This window comes from Octopus bimaculoides, chromosome 9, assembly GCF_046866305.1.
Source record: "Octopus bimaculoides isolate indiv1 chromosome 9, ASM4686630v1, whole genome shotgun sequence".
In the NCBI taxonomy this organism is placed as follows: domain Eukaryota; kingdom Metazoa; phylum Mollusca; class Cephalopoda; order Octopoda; family Octopodidae; genus Octopus; species Octopus bimaculoides.
Window position 1 is genome coordinate 17,046,783 of NC_142936.1, and position 19,925 is coordinate 17,066,707.

At 37.0% G+C, this 19,925-nt stretch overlaps 1 protein-coding gene across 3 annotated transcripts; it reads right to left on the reverse strand.

The window, feature by feature from the left end:
- Positions 1 to 6,780: 6,780 nt before the first annotated feature.
- On the reverse strand, positions 6,781 to 15,981 carry LOC106869646 (uncharacterized). 3 transcript variants are annotated; one of them, XM_052970443.2, is made up of 3 exons: positions 15,020 to 15,981; positions 9,406 to 9,546; positions 6,781 to 9,071 (listed from the first exon to the last, which is right to left on the reverse strand). In XM_052970443.2, exon 3 carries the CDS (start codon positions 8,724 to 8,726, stop codon positions 7,947 to 7,949), a length of 780 nt encoding a protein of 259 aa, XP_052826403.1. In that variant the 5' UTR covers positions 8,727 to 9,071; positions 9,406 to 9,546; positions 15,020 to 15,981; the 3' UTR covers positions 6,781 to 7,946. The 3 variants fall into 3 exon arrangements, with proteins under 3 accessions (XP_052826403.1, XP_052826402.1, XP_052826404.1); XM_052970442.2 differs by having other exon boundaries at positions 9,401 to 9,546; XM_052970444.2 differs by lacking the exon at positions 9,406 to 9,546.
- Positions 15,982 to 19,925: the final 3,944 nt, after the last annotated feature.

Here is a 19,925-nt window from a genome sequence, read left to right on the forward strand (position 1 = left end):
CCAGTATTTTCTTAACGAAACACTAACGAAACACTTTGAAACTTGGGACACTGGTAGAATGTGTCATATAAAACATCTTTTACTCTTAGTCTTCTTAACAAAAAAACGTACATCGCAAGTTATTCCATGTTAAAGTTGTCGTATTTCTGTAATTTCAACCAATCACTGACGTCTATTCAGCTGAATAAAGTTACTGCTGGGCGGTCATAAAAATGTTATTCCCTGTGACATATTTCATCCAGTTTAATCGTAATTTATAGGCATATATTGTTTATATAATAAATTACGCTGTGCGTATCTATGTGTGTAACAATTTTAGAGTTCGGATTCTAGAGTTAGGGTTAGGGTTAGGGTTAACAGTCTAGTTAGGGGATTAATACGATATACACCGTTACAGCGCTAACTGTTTTCAACTGAATAGACATCAGTGATTAGTAGAAATTATCGAAATAAGACAATTTTTTACATGAAATAAATTCGAATACAAAATTTTTTTTCTGTTCTATAACACAAAATAGATAAGTATACGAAGTTTGAAAGTCTTTCGGTACCAAAAACACTACATAAAACATAAATGAAAACTGGTGCCCCCGTTTTGAAATAGATCCATGATGGGCTCACTTACAACAGTCCATATGTGATAAAAACTTATTAATTGTAACCTTCTCCAATACCTTGAATCCCTACAAGCGTATGCAGTATTGAGTTGAATTGCAAGCAAACAGCAAATGTTTGGTTGGGATCAAGAGTTAAGTGCAACAACATTGTTTTCACCAGACCTCATAAGGTTGAGGGTCCACAAGTGAGTGACATAGAAGAGTAGGTTTCCAATAAATTTGACTTTATCTGTATGATACTGGTAGTTAAAAATATGGAGAGGGATTCAAAGTATTGGAGAAGGTTACAATTAATAAGTTTCTATCACATATGGACTGTTGTAAGTGAGCCTACCATTTTATCTGCACAGTCATTGCAACTATGACTTCATGGCTTTGGCATGCTTCGATAAGCTTTCTCCATACTGGTCAGTTTTTTTGCTTGAGTTTGCAATTTATTATGATCAATTCCTTTCTACTTCATATCTCTTTCTGCAGTATCTTTGAATATCTCTGTTTAAGTCTTCCGTGGTTTCATTTCCCCTTGCATAGTTGGGAGAAAAAGGAGTTATCTGGGAAGTCTGCTGTTGTCTGTCCTGTGCACGTGTCCCAACTAACATAAATTTCTCTCAATGATGACTTCCATCATAGGAGGCAGACCAGCACCTCAAAGGTTCTCTTCAATTTTGATCTTGTCAAACAGCGATTTTCATAATTTGTGGTATGAAAGTGAGCCTGATAGGATAATAATTGGCAAGACCAGAGGGGTTAGCCTTCTTTGGAATGGGACACACTCATGTAGTATGTTTCAAAAGATCAGAACATATCCTTAAAAAGAGAGAGAGAGAGAGCAAGCTCTGAGATTCATGTTTGATAGGAATGGTTTTGGTAAGGAACACAGAAAATCCCAAAGAATTTTTTACAGTATATAATATCTCGTGGAGGCGCATGGCTTAGTGATTAGGGTGTCAGCATCATGATCGTAAGATTGTGGTTTCGATTCCTGGACCGGGCGATGCGTTGTGTTCTTGAGCAAAACACTTCATTTCACATTGCTCCAGTCCACTCAGCTGGCAAAAATGAGTAACACTGCGATGGACTGGCGTCCCGTCCAGCTGGGGAACACATACGCCATTGAAACAGGGAAACTGGGCCCATGAGCCTGGCTAGGCTTTAAAAGGCGCTAAAAAAAAAATATATCTCATGAAGATTGCAACCTGTACATGCCATCTATATTTTGTCTTTGTCACCAACGACACGTCCAAAGTATGCATAATAAATTCTAATATTGTCTGTTACATTCCTTTGATACTTTAAGAAAGTCAAATTACCTATGAAAAAAAAAATATATATATAGAAAAGAACTTGTCTGTATAATTTTTGCATGTAAATGTCCTGCTTTAGTCCGACAGGAGTCAGACAATTATGTAATTTACAATTTCTATGATTAGTAAACAAACCATGTTAACAAAACATCTTTAACTGTGGAAATCACATATATCCACTCAAAATTTCATCACTCTTAACAGTGGAAAGCAGTTTTATATACTAATTTATTTTTTGTTGAGGAATGCCATGTTTGAAACAATTTTTTGTTGAGATATGTCACGGTTATTGGGTACTACTAAAGTAGCGCGGACCCGAACGCGCTAGCTAGTCTTGAGTGGTCGATCCTAACCCTAACCCTGTCCCTAACCCTAACCCTAACCCGGGTGTGCAAATGAATACGTGTTTAAGGTTAAGGTTAGGGTTAGGAATAGGGTTAGGGTTAGGATCGACCACTCACGACTAGCTAGCGCGGACGCGCGAATGCGCGTTCGGGTCCGCGATGCTTTAGTAGTACCCGGTTATTGAATATATTTTTAGCAGATAATAAACACCATTACTGGAATAAGCGTGAAATTGAATTTGACAATTAAGGTATTAAATAAATTTAGATAATCAGGAGAGCGCTTTTTTAAATTCCAATTATCAAAGGGTTTGTTGTTGGCACTCCGTCGCTTACGACGTCGAGGGTTCCAGTTGATCCGATCAACGGAACAGCCTGCTCGTGAAATTAACGTGCAAGTGGCTGAGCACTCCACAGACACGTGTACCCTTAACGTAGTTCTCGGGGATATTCAGTGTGACAAGGCTGGCCCTTTGAAATACAGGTACAACAGAAACGGGAAGTAAGAGCGAGAGAAAGTTGTGGTGAAAGAGTACAGCAGGGTTCGCCACCATCCCCTGCCGGAGCCTCGTGGAGCTTTAGGTGTTTTCGCTCAATAAACACTCACAACGCCCGGTCTGGGAATCGAAACCGCGATCCTATGACCGCGAGTCCACTGGGTCATTGCGCCTCCACTATCAAAGGGTTATATTATTGAAAATTATATGTAAGTTTATAGAGGAGAAAAAGAAATATAGACTTAAGAAAATGGGATCAGATACATGATCAATAGATCTGAATTAATAAAAATGACTCAATAATTATTTTGAGATTTCAATAACATACATGTTTGTTTTTAGATTGACAAAGTAGGGTAGGTGTGAAAAGCTGGATTTGGACAGTTTGCAAAAAAAAAACTGATGGAATATTTGGGCCGGATATGGCCGGTTTGAATACTAAGGAGTTAATCAAGATGTCATGCATTTCTTTTTAGCATTTATACTAAGAGGACACAACTCTAGCTGACAACTTACTGCACTATCAGTATAAGGTAGGTAACTCTCTTCGTTAGCATTTGGAGACGTTTGCTCGGCTTGCAGGAAATAGCAGATACCTTGTCTTCAAATCCCTCCTTCCATCACTTAAATATGTAGCTTTTCCTTTTTGTGCTGCATTTAAGATAATAAACACCTCTTAATACCCACTAGGTTTAATTTCATAGTAGTCATACTTAGCAAGGTGAGAGGAAAAAAAGAGTAAACAGAAGCTTTTCCTGTTAGATACATGAAGACATTGCACACGAGGAGTGTTAATCATCTTAACTCGAGATGCAATTTCTAATAAACCTAAAGGGTGTGTACAGATTTCTTCTCAGTGTCAATCAAAACTGTTCCAGTTTGATACGGTATACGTAGAAACACTGAAAAGGGTACTAACTTAATAAAATATAATAGAATGGAAACCTTGTAACAGGACAGGTGGCGAGGGATTGTAGTTCAAAACAGTAGAGTTGTTAAGGTATTTCGAATTAAGCTAATAAACCTTAGAATCAAATTCACTGAAGGCATCTCTTCATGTGGACAAGATAATTCTACATATAACTTCGAGTAGTTAGTTTGGCAGAAATAGACTGTGTACCTTGCATATTATAGAATCGCTTTGATTATTCTTTATGCTTAAAAAAATGTCAGTATCAACGAAAATAAAAACAAGTCTCGAACATGTCGTGAGATAGATTTTGTTGTCTACACTTATCCTACAAGTTTCTTGTTGGAATGCAAAGTTCAGTAATGTAGATTAGGTTTATTTTTGTATAATCCCGACTTCATTTTCTTTCGTTTTCAATCGCTCCCTTATATGTCGCTAAAGCGAAAGATCGCCGGCATCATTATTATTATTCAGTTAAGAATGAGTAGGGAACTGGTTGAAAGAGTAGAACGTCGAATATGCATGACTATAAATCGGTGCCTTTCACTGAATTTGTTACCTTATAACTTTCTTTGGCGCTACTTTAGTGCGGGACTTGCAACTTCAAGGGTGATTACTTTAGGCTACATTTTAGTTTTTTGACGTTGCAAAACTCGCGGCTGCCAAACTTGTGTGATATACGCGCTTACTTTAATTATTATTTTGTTTATTCTTGGTTCCTTATTATTATTTACAAAGACATAAACGAAGTATGGTTTTACTATTATTAAAATAGTCAGAATTTTGAAAAATTACATTTACAATGCTAAGTATGTACAAAAAAATTTATTGTAAAGAATCTTTAATTGTTATCTTAAGGGATTTTAGAAGTTGAAAAGTGAGCTAAAAAGTAACCTAAAGTAATCTTCCTTTAAGTTGTACATCACACACCAAAGTAACACCTTTTCTTTATTATGTATAAGATGCTATGAAAATATCACAGAAATACGTTTCCATTGATATAATGTTTGTACCAGAAAAATATTTTTTATGAGTTTTGGATCATTCTCTTGCCTCTCGGCTACCTTTGCTCCATATCTTTGGCAAGAATGCATAACATTAGATAGAATTTTGTAGAGATACGTTTTCAAGAAAGCAGATATGTATTTGTATATATGATTGTGTCAGTACAACTTTTACTTACATGCTCTACATAAACTTATAGCATAATAATTTAAGAGTAAATCAGCTTTATTTAAATTCCCATTTATTGAGAAAGTTCATGAATAGTAATGCAATCAAAGTCAAGGCTCTGAGCCTCCTGAGATGAGAAACTGTATGAAGAATGTATCTATGCAGAATGAGCACTAGGCTATCCATGAGGATGATTCAAATATAGTATTACTTGTTTTGTGTATATATATATATATATATATATATATATATATATATATGTATATATAATGCAAGAGAGTTAGGGGTTGAGGATTCAACCCACTAAGGGATAGTATCTATCCAATATACTGCTGGGATGGTACCCAATTATAGTTACACTAGTGTTATACCAAGTGTAATAAGTGGGTGCGGGTAAAAGGGTGGTTATTTTACCCTAAATTTATATAGCAATTAGAAAATGGAGGAGAACATGCTGTACCTAACGACTTGCAGACAGTGTATTCCGTTGAATTAATTAACTTATTTTGTAACTAAAATGACAAAAACCACAAAATACAAATGTTTATGACAAACCATGTTATATTAAGAATCGGGGTTACAAATATAAAGTACATTAGGAATTTGAGAATAAACATAAACTTACAGCTGTTTCGGCCTAGTGTTGGCATGCCCCATTCTATCCGTATAGCTCCTGCCGGAGTAATTAGCAGATGAAATGCTGAAATGGGGGTACATGCACGATTCGCAAGGCCTCTTCAGAGATTCATAAAAATTCCACACAAATATAAAGTAAAATATAAAATAGAAATAAAAATAAAGATAAGAGTACAGTAAGAATAAAATAAATAAATGAAAAATGAAAATATAAAATATAAAAATATAAGGCACATAAAATGCCTACAAACAGTACATAAGGTCATACCGATTCTTAATATAACATGGTTTGTCATAAACATTTGTATTTTGTGGTTTTTGTCATTTTAGTTACAAAATAAGTTAATTAATTCAATGGAATACACTGTCTGCAAGTCGTTGGGTACAGCATGTTGTCTTCCATTTTCTAATTGCTATATATATATATATATATATATATATATACATTTCTTTATTGCCCACAGGGGGCTAAACATAGAGAAGACAAACAAAGGGATTAAGTCGATTACATTAAACCTAGTGCGTAACTGGGACTTTTTTAATCGACCCCAAAAGGATGAAAGGCAAAGTCAACCTCAGTGGAATTTGAACTCAGAATGCAACAGTAGATGAAATACCGCTAAGCATTTCGCCGGGCGTGCTAACGTTTCTGCCAGCTCGCCGCCTTGTATGTATATATATATATATATATATATATATATATATATATATATGTGTGTGTGTGTGTGTATGTATGTGTGTGTGTGTGTAAATAATACAAAATGGGACAAGGACGCAAAACATCCAGACAGTCAAGTGATACACAAAAGGGACAACAAAACATCCAGATAGACGATACAAAGAAAACATGGACAGGTCATTCGGAGTTTTCTTTCTTCAGTCGTGATCCAGATTATCCTTGCAATTTCAGCTGGTTATTCTCGATATTGCTCCAATCTGGCCAGCCCCAAGAAAAAACTAAGCTAAGAGCATTAGATTCCTTGGAAGAAAGCAGCAAATGTTTACAAGCTAAACTATCAATACATAAAAGAAAAGATAAAATTGTATCGTATAGATTTTATTAAAAACAGAATCATTCGCTTAATGGTACAAAATAAAATTTCACGCATGCATATAAGATGTGGTCCCTAATCATGTAATGGAATATATTTCTCACCTCTTTATTGTCAATGTCAAATGAATCAGTATCTTTTCTAGATTCTGGAAATATGTAAGATGCAATACACACACACACACACACACATATATATATATATATATATATATATATATATATATATATATATATATATATATATATATATATATAATCAAAATAAGCAACAGGATATTCAGAGGTGATTCAATACAGTCATTTCAAGTGGCTCCATTTAATTGAATCAAATCTTTAATATACAAATCTTTGATATACAAGACTATAAATCAAAACCAACTCCAAAAATCAGTGACAAGCTAGAACCCTAACAAGTTTCTTTTTCCCTGATGTCTTAGCAGCTTCTAAGCTGAAGTGAAAACAGCATGAATTTTGTCTTCTTACCCTCTTAGAGGATTTAAGTAAAATTATACAAATGTGTCCGAATGACTAAATTAATTCATCATCACCATCATCATTTAATGTCCGCTTTCTATGCTAGCATGGGTTGGACTGGCGAACCAGTATTTATTTATTTATGTATCTGAGTATAGCTCTGCATTTAAATCGATGCAATGATTGCATTGTTCAATTAAATGGAGCCACTTGAAACGGTTGTATTGCATCACCTCTGGATATTTTGTTGCTTATTTTGATTTTATTCACCTTATTTTGAAATTGTACGGATAATACTGCACTAATTTTTAGTGCTTCAACTTAAGTACCTAATTCATCTGAATCTCATATATATATATATATGTTTCAAATGACTGCTTTTATTAAAAATATCGCAATGTTTTCTCACCAATAATGTAAATATATTTATGGTTTTATACAATAGTGTTGGGAGCATATTAACACATGCTGTTATATCTACTTTCTTGTGTGAATACATTTTTAAGATAAAACTTATACTTTCTAACAGGATAACTTTTGATACTGATACAGTAACTCCTCTGTATGGATACAAATGTGTAAAGTAACTTTTATGGGAAAATAATTTATTAGAGATATCAGTTGTATGGTGGAGGCGCAATGGCCCAGTGGTTAGGGCAGTGAACTCACGATCAGAGGATCGTTGTTTCGATTCCCAGACCGCGCGTTGCGTGTGTTTATTGAGCGAAAACGCCTAAAGCTCCACGAGGCTCCGGCAGGGGGTGTTGGCAACCCCTGTTGTAGTCTTTTGCCCCAACTTTCTCTCACTCTTTCTTCCTGTTTCTTGAGTAATGTTGCGATGGACTGGCATCCCATCCAGCTGGGGGGAACACATATGCCATAGAAACCGGGAAACCGGGCCCATGAGCCTGGCTAGGGTGCATAAATAAAAAAATAATCAGTTGTATGGCTTTTCTCCGGTATGAATATATTTGTGTGTAGCTAAGCTACCTGTCTGAGAGAATGATTTCCCACAGATATCACAGTGGTATGGTTTCTCTCCTGTATGAACACGTTTGTGAGTAGTTAAGGTACTACTTACTGAGAATGATTTACCACAGATATCACAGCAATATGGCTTCTCTCTTGTATGAGTTCGGTTGTGTTTAGTTAAGTGGCCACTTCGAGAGAATGATTTACCACAGATATCACAGTGATATGGTTTTTCTCCCGTATGAATACGTTTATGAGTAGTTAAAGCACCTACTTGTGAGAATGGTTTACCACAGCTATCACAAAGATAGGGTTTTGCTCCTGTATGAATGTATTTGTGAGTAATTAAACTACTTCCTGTAGAGAATGATTTACTACAGACATCACAGTCATATGGTTTTTCTCCTGTATGAATACGTTTGTGTATAGTTACCTCACTGTTTTGAGAGAATGATTTACCACAGATATCACAGTGGTATGGCTTTTCTCCTGTATGAATACGTTTGTGAGCAATTATAGTACTTTTTCCAGAGAATGATTTGCCACAGATATCACAGTGATATGGCTTTTTTCTTGTATGAATGTATTTGTGAGTAAGTAGGTTGTCTTTATGTGAGAATGACTTTTTACAGATACTACAGTCATATGATGTTTTCCCTATGTCTTTCTGCGTCACACCAGGGAAACCAACCCTTTTAAACTTTGCATTATATTTAACCTGGTTCTCATATAAATCATTTTCCATAATTTTTCATCCTTCACAACAATATAAAGATTTTTTTCTTCTTTTTGATCTGTATTTTATTTCAACATTACATTTTTACTGCTGAACTTTCATCAACTATGATCTTATTAAAAATCAACAGATGCAGCAAACTTCTTGGCAATCCATGTTTAATTTGTAGACAAAATAATTTTATACACATTCCAGATAGTGAGACACTTTGCTAATAATCTCACTCAGGAAAATATTTCATAGTAATTCAGCCTAAGATTTACATGTAAATGTTAGTAACAGCTCTTTACAACTTCATTTAGTTTGATGATACATCTAAAGTAAAATTCTGTCAATCCAGTATCACCTGGTATTCTGAAATAATAGAGAAACAGCATATGATAAAAATCACTTCAAAAGCAAAGATTCAACAGAGGAATAAGTAAGCTTAAGCAGTATAAGTCTTCTATTAGATAAAATCACTTTAAGAGCAAAGATTCAACAGAGGAACAAGTAAGCTTAAGCAATATAAGTCTTCTATTAGATAAATATAACTACTGTTTCATAACCTTCTCTTTCATTGTGAATAGATTATTCATCTGATGGATGTGATTTGATTGAAGGTATATTATTTTGGTACCTTTGAAACACAAACTGACACACACTTATATACAAATATATTATTTATATGTTTTGAGCCATACTGTACATCTGCCTGTCCTTGGATGGTTCCAGTATGATATCAGCTCTTCTATGAAAAGTGCTTGTTATCCTTGTTCACTCAACACTCTCCATTTCTTGAGAAAGGGATGCTGTGTGTGCTCCATCCATGCTTCTTCTAATAGCAGAGCTGATGGAGAGAGAGAGAGAAATTAATCTTGGATACTAACTGATACTTTGGGAGAAAAAATAAATTTAAATGACCATATATACACACTTTACTTCGCACAAGGATACATATGGAGACACACGTTCACACATATGGAGATACACATCCATACATACAAACACGGTACATAGTTGCAAAACACACACATACACACACTCAGATATGCATACACAAGGAGACAGAGGTACACACACACACATGTCTTGCAAACAACTCGCACATGCAAGTGCTACCAGTCGAGAACTCCGCATACCGGAAGCCAGCAAGTGTATGGGGTCATCAGGAGAGAATGCGCGCTGTTTCGGGGCCTACCTCTCGACGGCATCAATGCGCAGCACCCCGCCCCCCTCACTGATATGAGGCCCCGCTTGCTAGATCAACTGGTTATTAAAAACAAAGCTCAATATTTCTCTAGCCATCGCTCATCGTCTCTTTTTAACCAAATCCAGTGGCTAGTACATACATAAAAACACACAAACTCGGACACGCAAACATGAATATGCAGAATACATATATGCAAATGTATACACATACATACATAAATACATGCATACACACACATGCATGCATGTATATGCACACACACACATGCGCACAAATAAAAAGAAAAGGAACGCAGTGTGAATAACGGACAGAGTGAAAACTATTGAAAAGGTTGCAAGACGCAACGAAAATTTTAGAAAAATAAAGGAAATAAGTGGAAATTTTACCGGTGTTCTGTTAAATTATAAGGCACCAAAAGAGAATGACTCTCCCCAGACACAACAGTAAATTTAAATAGTTGAATTAATAGATAGTAAACAACAAAAATGTACAAAGAATGGCAGTAGAAAAATAAGGGAAACAGTTGGGTGTATTAAAGTGTAATACCAAAGTATATTATTTAAAAAAAATAATATTTATTTTGGTAGGAAGTGGGATTAGTTGGAATATTTCAGAGAAATTGGGGATCTATTTCAAAACGGGGGCACCAGTTTTCATTTATGTTTTATGTAGTGTTTTTGGTACCGAAAGACTTTCAAACTTCGTATACTTATCTATTTTGTGTTATAGAACAGAAAAAAATTTTGTATTCGAATTTATTTCATGTAAAAAATTGTCTTATTTCGATAATTTCTACTAATCACTGACGTCTATTCAGTTGAAAACAGTTAGCGCTGTAACGGTGTATATCGTATTAATCCCCTAACCCTAACTAGACTGTTAACCCTAACCCTAGAATCCGAACTCTAAAATTGTTACACACATAGATACGCACAGCGTAATTTATTATATAAACAATATATGCGTATAAATTACGATTAAACCGGATGAAATATGTCACAGGGAATAACATATTTATGACCGCCCAGCAGTAACTTTATTCAGCTGAATAGACGTCAGTGATTGGTTGAAATTACAGAAATAAGACAACTTTAACATGGAATAACTTGCGAATTCCTTTTTTTTTTTGTTAAGAAGACTAAGAGTAAAAGATGTTTTATATGACACATTCTACCAGTGTCCCAAGTTTCAAAGTGTTTCGTTAAGAAAATACTGGTGCCCCCGTTTTGAAATAGATCCGAAATTGGCGATCTTTCGGTACGATTACCTAAATATCGGCCTTTTCCGGAAAAAGTGTTATAGAGAAACAGGGAAACGATATCATAACAGCGAAAGACATACAGAGAGCGCGATTTATTTTGAAGGGTTTAGAGTTAGGGTTTTAGGGTTTGCGTTAGGGAATTCCGTCCCTAACAGTAACCCTAACACCGTAGTGAAGACCGTGCGGGTGTTACGGAAAAGGCCGATCTTTGGTAAAGATCGCCGAAGACACTTTTGACGGAAAAGGCCGATATTTAGGTAATCGTACCGAAAGATTGCCAAAAGCTTGCTTCCGGTTACCCAGGATTCATCAGGTTTGTTGGTTTCGTACGAGACAGACGTGTTGTTTAATTGTGCGACATTTTTCCTCTTGTGATGGAGGGACAGCGAACGGAAAGTTCAGAGAAGTCGAGGTGTTCTTCCCCAGAATGTGATTCGTCTGAGGAGGAATTTTGGGAGTACTGGGATGATACGGATAGTGAAACAGCGGACAGAATAAAAATTGAAATAAACCTGGAAGAGCTGATGAGCAAGTACAAGGGAATGTTTAAAAAGGAGGGGAACAGCGTGAGAGTGTTCCCCCCGAAGGAGGTGATACAGGAGTACAATGATAAAACTATAATTTATGAAACACACTCGATAGCGGCCAAGAAGATAGATGTTATGTCAACAACTCAAGTGGAAAAGGCGCTCGAACCAATCTGGCAGGGAATTGCCTACCTCGATAGAGGTATAAAATTTGGAACGGTGAAGGTGTTATTTCAGGATGCCGCTACCGCCAGGCTGCACTCAACAACATCGCTGAAAACGAATGAGGTAGTTCTTCTGCCCTTTTACTGTGGGAGGCCTGCTTCCAGGGTTAGGGTGGAGGAAAAAGATATGGCACTACAGAGTACCAGCAGCGAAGAAAAGACAAATACCAACTGTGAGATAGCAGGGAAGAAGAGAAGAAAAGGGAGGAAGAAACATGTGGTAAAGGATGACCCCCAACCCATACCCACCTAGCCTCCCACCCACACCCGCTCTGCCCCAATCACTCCCCATGCCCTGTCTGACATAGAAGCAGGTACAAACACACAGGAGCCACAAACTTACCCACCCCGTCCTGTAATGAAAAATGTTGTAATGTACGATGGGCATAGTGAAGAAATGTGCGAAGAGGTGGACTCGTGGGACGGAGCAGTAAAGGTAGATATAACGGGAGTAAAGTCTTGGCGGACACGGAGTACGTGTGTGAGGAAAATCTGGACTGCGAGTGGTGGGTAAAGAATATAGACACCAGCAGAATGCCGGAACACATAGGGTATGTGGATATTCTAAAAAAAAGCACAATTTAGACATTTTTTAAAAAATGATGATTAAATAATTGTTTTCAAAAAAAAAGTTTCAAAAAAGTTGTATTAACAGGTTCAATGAAGTCGCTCGGAGGTTAGTGGCTTCATTTCATCTTTTTATTCGGTTTTTTTTTTTTTTTATCCTCTGTATGAAGGCCTTTATGGTCAATTTCATAAAATAAAGAATCTTGCTTCTCAACCACATGGTTCCGTGTTCAGTCCTACTGCATGGCACCTTTGGCAAGTGTTTTGTGCTCTAGCCTCAGGCCAACAGAAGTCTTGTGAGAGGATTTGGTAGACATATATCTATGTAAGGGGTGGGTCTGTGTTTGTCCCCCACCATCACTTGACAACTGGTGGTGGTGTATTTACATCCCTGTAACTTAGCAGTTCAGCAAAACGACCGATAGAATAAGTACTAAGCTTCGAAAATAAGTCCTAGGGTTGATTTATTCGACTAAAACCTGTCAAAGCGGTGCCCGGGCATAGCCACAGTCAAATGACTGAAACATTTTATAGATATACATGTGTACAAGAAACTCAGTAAACATGCAGAGGTTAAGAGAGATTTCCTGAGAAAAAGTAAATTTTGTGACCTAAGTTTAAACTTTCCAAGTTATCTCACAAAATGGTAGGATCTTTGTGATTTGACGGGCAACACTTGTTTTCTTAACGAAACACTTTCAAACTTGGGACACTGGTAGAATGTGTCATACAAAACAACTTTTTCTCTTAGTCTTCTTAACAAAAAAATGTACATCGCAAGTTATTTCATGTTAAAGTTGTCGTATTTCTGTAATTTCAACCAATCACTGACGTCTATTCAGCTGAATACAGTCAGTGCTGGCCGGTCATAAAAATGTTATTCCCTGTGACATATTTCATCCGGTTTAATCGTAATTTATACGCATATATCGTTTATATAATAAATTACGCTGTGCGTATCTGTGTGTATATTTTTCCCATAACCTCACTCATAACCCTAACTCAAAAACCCGAACCCTAAACTAGAGTTTGATTTGAAGAAGATTTGGCTGCTATTTCTAGGAAATGAAGCACTTGGTGGAGGTGCATTAATAATTCTGGTAGCTCCAATAACAAGTGCAGGCGATATTCAAGTATTTTGATGGCTTTTTCCCCTTTGTTTACGAACAATCTAGTTAATCGGAAATGTCAGAACTAACGGGGATTAATACCATATACACCGTCACAGTAGTTACTGTATTCAACTGAATAGACGTCAGTGATTAGTTGAAATTATCGAAATAAGACAATTTTTAACGTGAAATAACTTCGAATACAAAATTTATTATCTGTTCTATACCACAAAATATACAAGTATACGAAGTTTGAAAGTGTTTCGGTACCAAAAACACTACATAAAAAAATGTTGCCCGTCAAATCACAAGGGTCCAAATGGTAAGTTGGAACATGTTGAACACACCAGTATTTATAGGGCAATTTAAGAATTATGCTAACATTATTTCAGTTTACAGTTCCAATTATGTATTTTATCAGTAACTTCCGTGTAATTGTCATTTTGGTTTATTGCCTATAAATGTTTATTGGTCAACATGTTCTTGTATATACCCTAGCCTGTAGGTTGATAGATCAACAAGAAACAGGTTTCTGCTAACAATGTATTATTTTCCAACAGTTGTATGGAGCAGACAGAACAAATGCGATGTCCTCACGTTCATATATGAGGCTATCACAAGGTACCAGCCTTATCCTCGCCAGATTTTTTGTTTCTACTGCACAACAGTTGCTTCAACTACCCATCAACTAACCACACTTTATCCCTATAAGTATCATAATTTTAGTTTTAACATTTTCCAGAGTTTCCGTTTGTTGGCACTCCTTCGCTTACGACGTCGAGGGTTCCAGTTGATCCGATCAACGGAACAGCCTGCTCGTGAAATTAACGTGCAAGCGGCTGAGCACTCCACAGACACGTGTACCCTTAACGTAGTTCTCGGGGATATTCAGCGTGACACAGTGTGACAAGGCTGACCCTTTGAATTACAGGCTCAACAAAAACAGGAAGTAAGAGTGAGAGAAAGTTGTGGTGAAAGAGTACAGCAGGGTTCGCCACAATCCCCTGCCGGAGCCTCGTGGAGCTTTAGGTGTTTTTGCTCAATAAACACTCACAACGCCCAGTCTGGGAATCGAAACCGCGAGTCCGCTACCCAAACCACTGTGTCATTGCGCCTCCACAGAGTTTCTGTAAGAGCAGAATAATACGTCCCATACAGAATATTGTACAACTGTAAATACGAGATTACGTAATGCGAGTTACACCGCATCTCCTTTCTCTTTCTGTTGATATAAAAATGTGAGGAATAGGGAAAATAGGAATGGAGTGTCGAATGGAAAACGAAACGATGAAATAAGGCAATATTCTTACTTTCGTAAAACTTTTTTTTTTTTCACTTTCTTTCCTTTGCTGAACAAAAGAAATAGATGTACAGACAAGGATACGTATTCAACAATGTTTACATATAAATGATACTTACACATTAATGTAGACCCTTTAAGGAAGATCTCACATGTTCGACATCAGAATAGATAACAGCTTCATGAAAACTTCAAGATTTTACAGGTCAACATAGTAAAGAATGCCACAGTAATTACACAATTATCAACTATTTATATTTAATTCGATCTCATAAATGTCACTTGTAGACTGGATCTGGTTAGGAGATGTCTAACGAATAATAAGCAGGGAGTGATCAGAAATATTTGGGAGCGTTTAACACTTAGTGTTAGGGGAAGTAACTCTCTCTATAATTCACTCTTTGTCATTATCTTCATTAAGACCAACACTATCACTTTCACATTCAATACCGCGTTTATCATTGATAATAATGTTTAATTATTTTTTGCTTTTTTAAAATTAATCATCTTTCAGACACATCGTCCATTAAAATAATTCAAAAACGTAGAAATAGATCTGTATAATGCACCTGAAAAAAATTATGACTGTAGTAAGGCGTTAAAAATGCTCCCAAAAATCTTCGGTGCAAACTAAAATAATATTCAACGATGTTAATATTGATTTCAAATTGCCGAATCCGAATTAGAGATTTTAACTCCTTGTAATCTGCTTCCCCTCTGGCTAAATAAACCTGTCTCCTAGCTTCCTTTCGGGCAGTCTGATACAATTCCCTGCTACCTCCATTCTTCCAAGCCTGTTTTTTTTGTCTTAATAGCCCTGTCAACCAGATTGTTCCATCACCACGTTACCATGGGTTGAGAGGGGACTTTGCACCATCCACAGATCTGGTCAGTGACTCTCAGCAGGTTGTCCCGAAGAAACCTCCAGTTGTCTTCCACATTACGTGATGCTATATCCCCTTCTATTTCATCAAAGGCTTCGAGTAATGCGTCTCTAAATCTCTGTCCATTTGCAGGATCTTTAAGCTTCCAGACCCTTCTCCTCCAAGCTGGTCTTCTTCTGGGCATCCATTTAGCCCTGATCCCGAAGTTGCTAACTACTAATCTATGTTGAAGGATACATTCTTCGCCTGGGAAGGTTTTGACATTTATAAGCAGCCCTCATTCCCTTTTTCTGGTGAGGATGTAGTCAATTTGGCTAATGTGTCTGCCAGAACAGTAGGTGACAGGCAGGTTTCCTGAAGTTGGTATTGCAAACCATAAGATTATTTGCATCACAGAACTCCAGCAGTCTTGTTCCCTCCTCATTGCGGGAACCATAGCCTCCATGTATGCCATGGAAGCCCCCTGCCTGTTGTCCAACATGTCCATTGAAATCACCAGCCACAAAGAGAAGGTCCCTGTCATTCGTCAACAAGGTAGTCTGCAATAGGGTGTCATAAAATCGGTCTTTCTGCCCATCCAGTAGAGGAGCATAGGCCGAGATAATGGTAGCTAATCCATGGTGAAGCACTAATCTAATCTTAAGTACTCTGTCACATGCTCTGACTACCTCGATTACCTTATCAACCCATTTCTCCGCAAGAAGTCAACCCACACTCCCGATCCCGTCAGTGTTCTTTGCCCAGAAAATCTTGTACCTGTGTTCTTTGCCTGTGAGGAACCTAGCAGAACATCCTCTCCACCTTACTTCTTCGATGCAGCACAAATCTACACGTCTCCATTCCAGTATCTCAACAATCTCACCAGACCTACCTTTCAGTGTGCTAACTCTGAGGGTGTGGGCCTGTGAGGCCCTGGGACGAGGGACAGCAGTGTCATGTACCTGAAAAGAAAGCTTACATTTGACTGAATTCATAAACAAACAATAGCCTACAACCTGCATACACTACACCATTTTTATGCGCTATATGATCGATAAACCCTAGGTAGGGGTGGGGATGGCATTAGGCTCTTAGAAGTGTTTGCAGGAGACAAGCAAGGATGACAGGATAGGAACTTCTGATACAGGTGGAGGGGGTGTACCACGAGCCAGCAAGTTTAGACGAGAGCATCTTCTGCATTTGTATACTATGGTTAGACAAATTTAGAGAGAATGAATTAAAAATGATAAACTTGAATAAAATAAATAAAATGTGACAATTAACAGATATGCATGAACTTAAGACAAACAAGGAAGACAAAGCTATCGGAAATGCGGGGGCGGGGGGGGGGGTTATGATCTACGCAGAAACAGGAGTACATGAATGAGGTTGAAAAGACAAGATTTCCTATCTGAGCATTTTCTGTAATTCGTATTCTATCAGCAGTTAGACAGGAGCTGGCCAAGCAAGAGACTTTTCCAAGCTTCAGTGCCTGTTTTGGCATGGTTTTTGCGGTTGGATGCCCTTCCTAACACTAGCTACCTAACAGAGTGCTTTTTACTTGGAACAAGTACAGACGAGATCGGTTTTGGCATGGTTTTTACAGCTGGATGCCCTTCCAAACGCCAACCATTTTACAGTGTGGATTGAATGCTTTTTCATGTGGCACCAACAATAGCAGGGTCACCAAATAAGTTGCAAGACAAAGGGGCACTGGAGGAGGTGATCTTGTGTCAGAGGATGAAAGGTTCAAGGGTGACTGAGAGGCAGAAACAGGTGATGTAGAGGAGGAAAGAGAGAGAGAGAGTCAGGCTGAATATATATTTATTATTTACAACACTGTTCCTTCTGCTATCCACCTTATCTTTAGCTCCATTATTTATTCTCAGGTTTTTAATTCTTAACCTACTTCCTTCCCTGCTTCATCAGTTCCAGTTTCTCCATCTGCTTTCTAACCCTATTATTATTGGTTCTCTTTCTTTCTTTTCCCTCCCCTTCATGTTTCGCTTTTCTTGTATCCTTTTTCTTTGATTTTCTCTCTCTTTGACTTTCAAGCACAAAATAAGTAATTTAACTTTCGACTAACGTCCACTGATATCTTCACATCCTTTTTGTGAAATAATTGTTGGATGTATGACAGAAATCGAAAATTTTGTTTCAACCTTCACTGTTTGAACAAGCCATTAAGGTGAAAATTGAAGTCTCCATCAATTCAATATTATCAATAAATTTCACTCTACTAAATGTTTTGTTGTATTGTACAAGATGATCAACAATATCAAATAATTCATTTGTGTGTGTGTGTGTGAAGCAATATATCAGATTGTAAAAAAGTTATTCTGTATTTGGATGAATGTGGAGGCGCAATAGCCCAGTGGTTAGGGCAGCGGACTCGCGGTTTCGATTCCCAAACCGGGCGTTGAGTGTTTATTGAGCGAAAACACCTAAAGCTCCAAGAAGCTCCGGCAGGGGATAGTGGTGAACCCTGTTGTACTCTTTCACCACAACTTTCTGTCACTCTTTCTTTCTGTTTCTGTTGTACCTGTATTTCAAAGGGCCAACCTTGTCGCACTGTGTCACGCTGAATATCCCCGAGAACTACGTTAAGGGTACACGTGTCTGTGGAGTGCTCAGCCACTTGCACGTTAATTTCACGAGCAGGCTGGAATATTGCCCACCACTCCAAGTTTTCATGCCAATTACTGACTAATAACGAATGTGTAAGCTGAACAGGATTGATCTCATCAACCTTGGAGGGTCAACAAAGGTAATGGATGCTGCCCACTTCTTCCAGTCTAAAACAATTTCTTCATCCATGGACAATGAAAACATTTTTCACTAAGAAAGTGCATGTCCTAACTTCTACAGTTACATACAAGAAGCTTGGTATTTATTATCTACCTTTGACAAGGTTAAATAAAATATTTTAGAGTTGGACTCAGTTTCTATGAATTGTTTTTCAAATATTACACAAGATTACATTTCTCATGAAACCTCCTTGTTCTTACATCAACAAATTTCTGCTTCACATTGTGCATTCTTAATTTGATCAGTATGGACCAATGCCTCATTCATTCCTTATAATGAGAATAGTGCTGTTTCCATGTTGTAATTTCTGTTGTAGAACCACCATTACTCCAAACTTGTTCATTAAGGGAAAATAATGCACAATGTTAATGTACTATTGATGCAAAAATACTTTGTATTCTACAAATGTGAGCATAGTGTAATTATGTGATAACTAAACAATAGATGGGGTAAAGATGATTAAAATATTTCTCTAGAAAAGGAGAGTTTTTAACCTGATTTAAGTGTTTATATCTTCTATCTACAATTCCATTCAATTGTGAGTGATATGTCTAATAAGCACTGTACCCAATTTTCTTTAGCCAAGAGCACAGATCGTCAACATGAAATTCTTAAGTATTATCAAATGCTAAAATATTTTACATAACATTTTCAGATAAAATTACACATAAAACTTGTTTTATTGCAGAACACTTCCTATCAGAAATACAAATAACTCCTGCTTAAACTGAAAAGGTATTAACTAGTATAAGCAACAATTTGAAACCACACACTCAATTATTTGTTTGTTATTAGCAGCTGATGTGGATTTAATGTAAAGTTAGCCAGTGACCACAACCCTGTCACTCTCACAACACAGATAGCCAGAGATGAGAAGAAGATGAGATGAGAAGACATCAACAGCCTCAGACACACACAGAAAAGGGAAAAGAAAAAAAATGATAATCAAGTGTTAACATATTCAGTAATGAAATCCTAAAAGCTCAAAGAGAAGCAGTCATATGATAATAATGTAACACTTGAGTCTGAAATCATTCCTGAAAAATGGGAAAAAAATAGTGTAATTATCTACACACATACAACAGTCAATCTGAGTGAATGTTAAGATCAAAGAGAGGTGAATCTGCTGCCTGTACCATAGAAGGTGTACTGACAAATATTCTACAGCCACATGCTTGATGTGACCTTAAAGAACAAGTGCAGAGCAGTTTTACCAAGTGGTGCATCACAATGAAGTACCAGGATTAGATAACACTCACAATCAGTTACATTGATCTTGGTAGAATCCACAGACCCGTACTCAAAGCATATTTTATATTGAATTCTGATATTTATAAGATTTAAAGGAACTTCA

Coding starts and splice junctions, on each gene's coding strand:
- LOC106869646 (XM_052970444.2), bottom strand. CDS start 8,726: ATGGAAAATGATTTATATGAGAACCAGGTTAAATATAATGCAAAGTTT.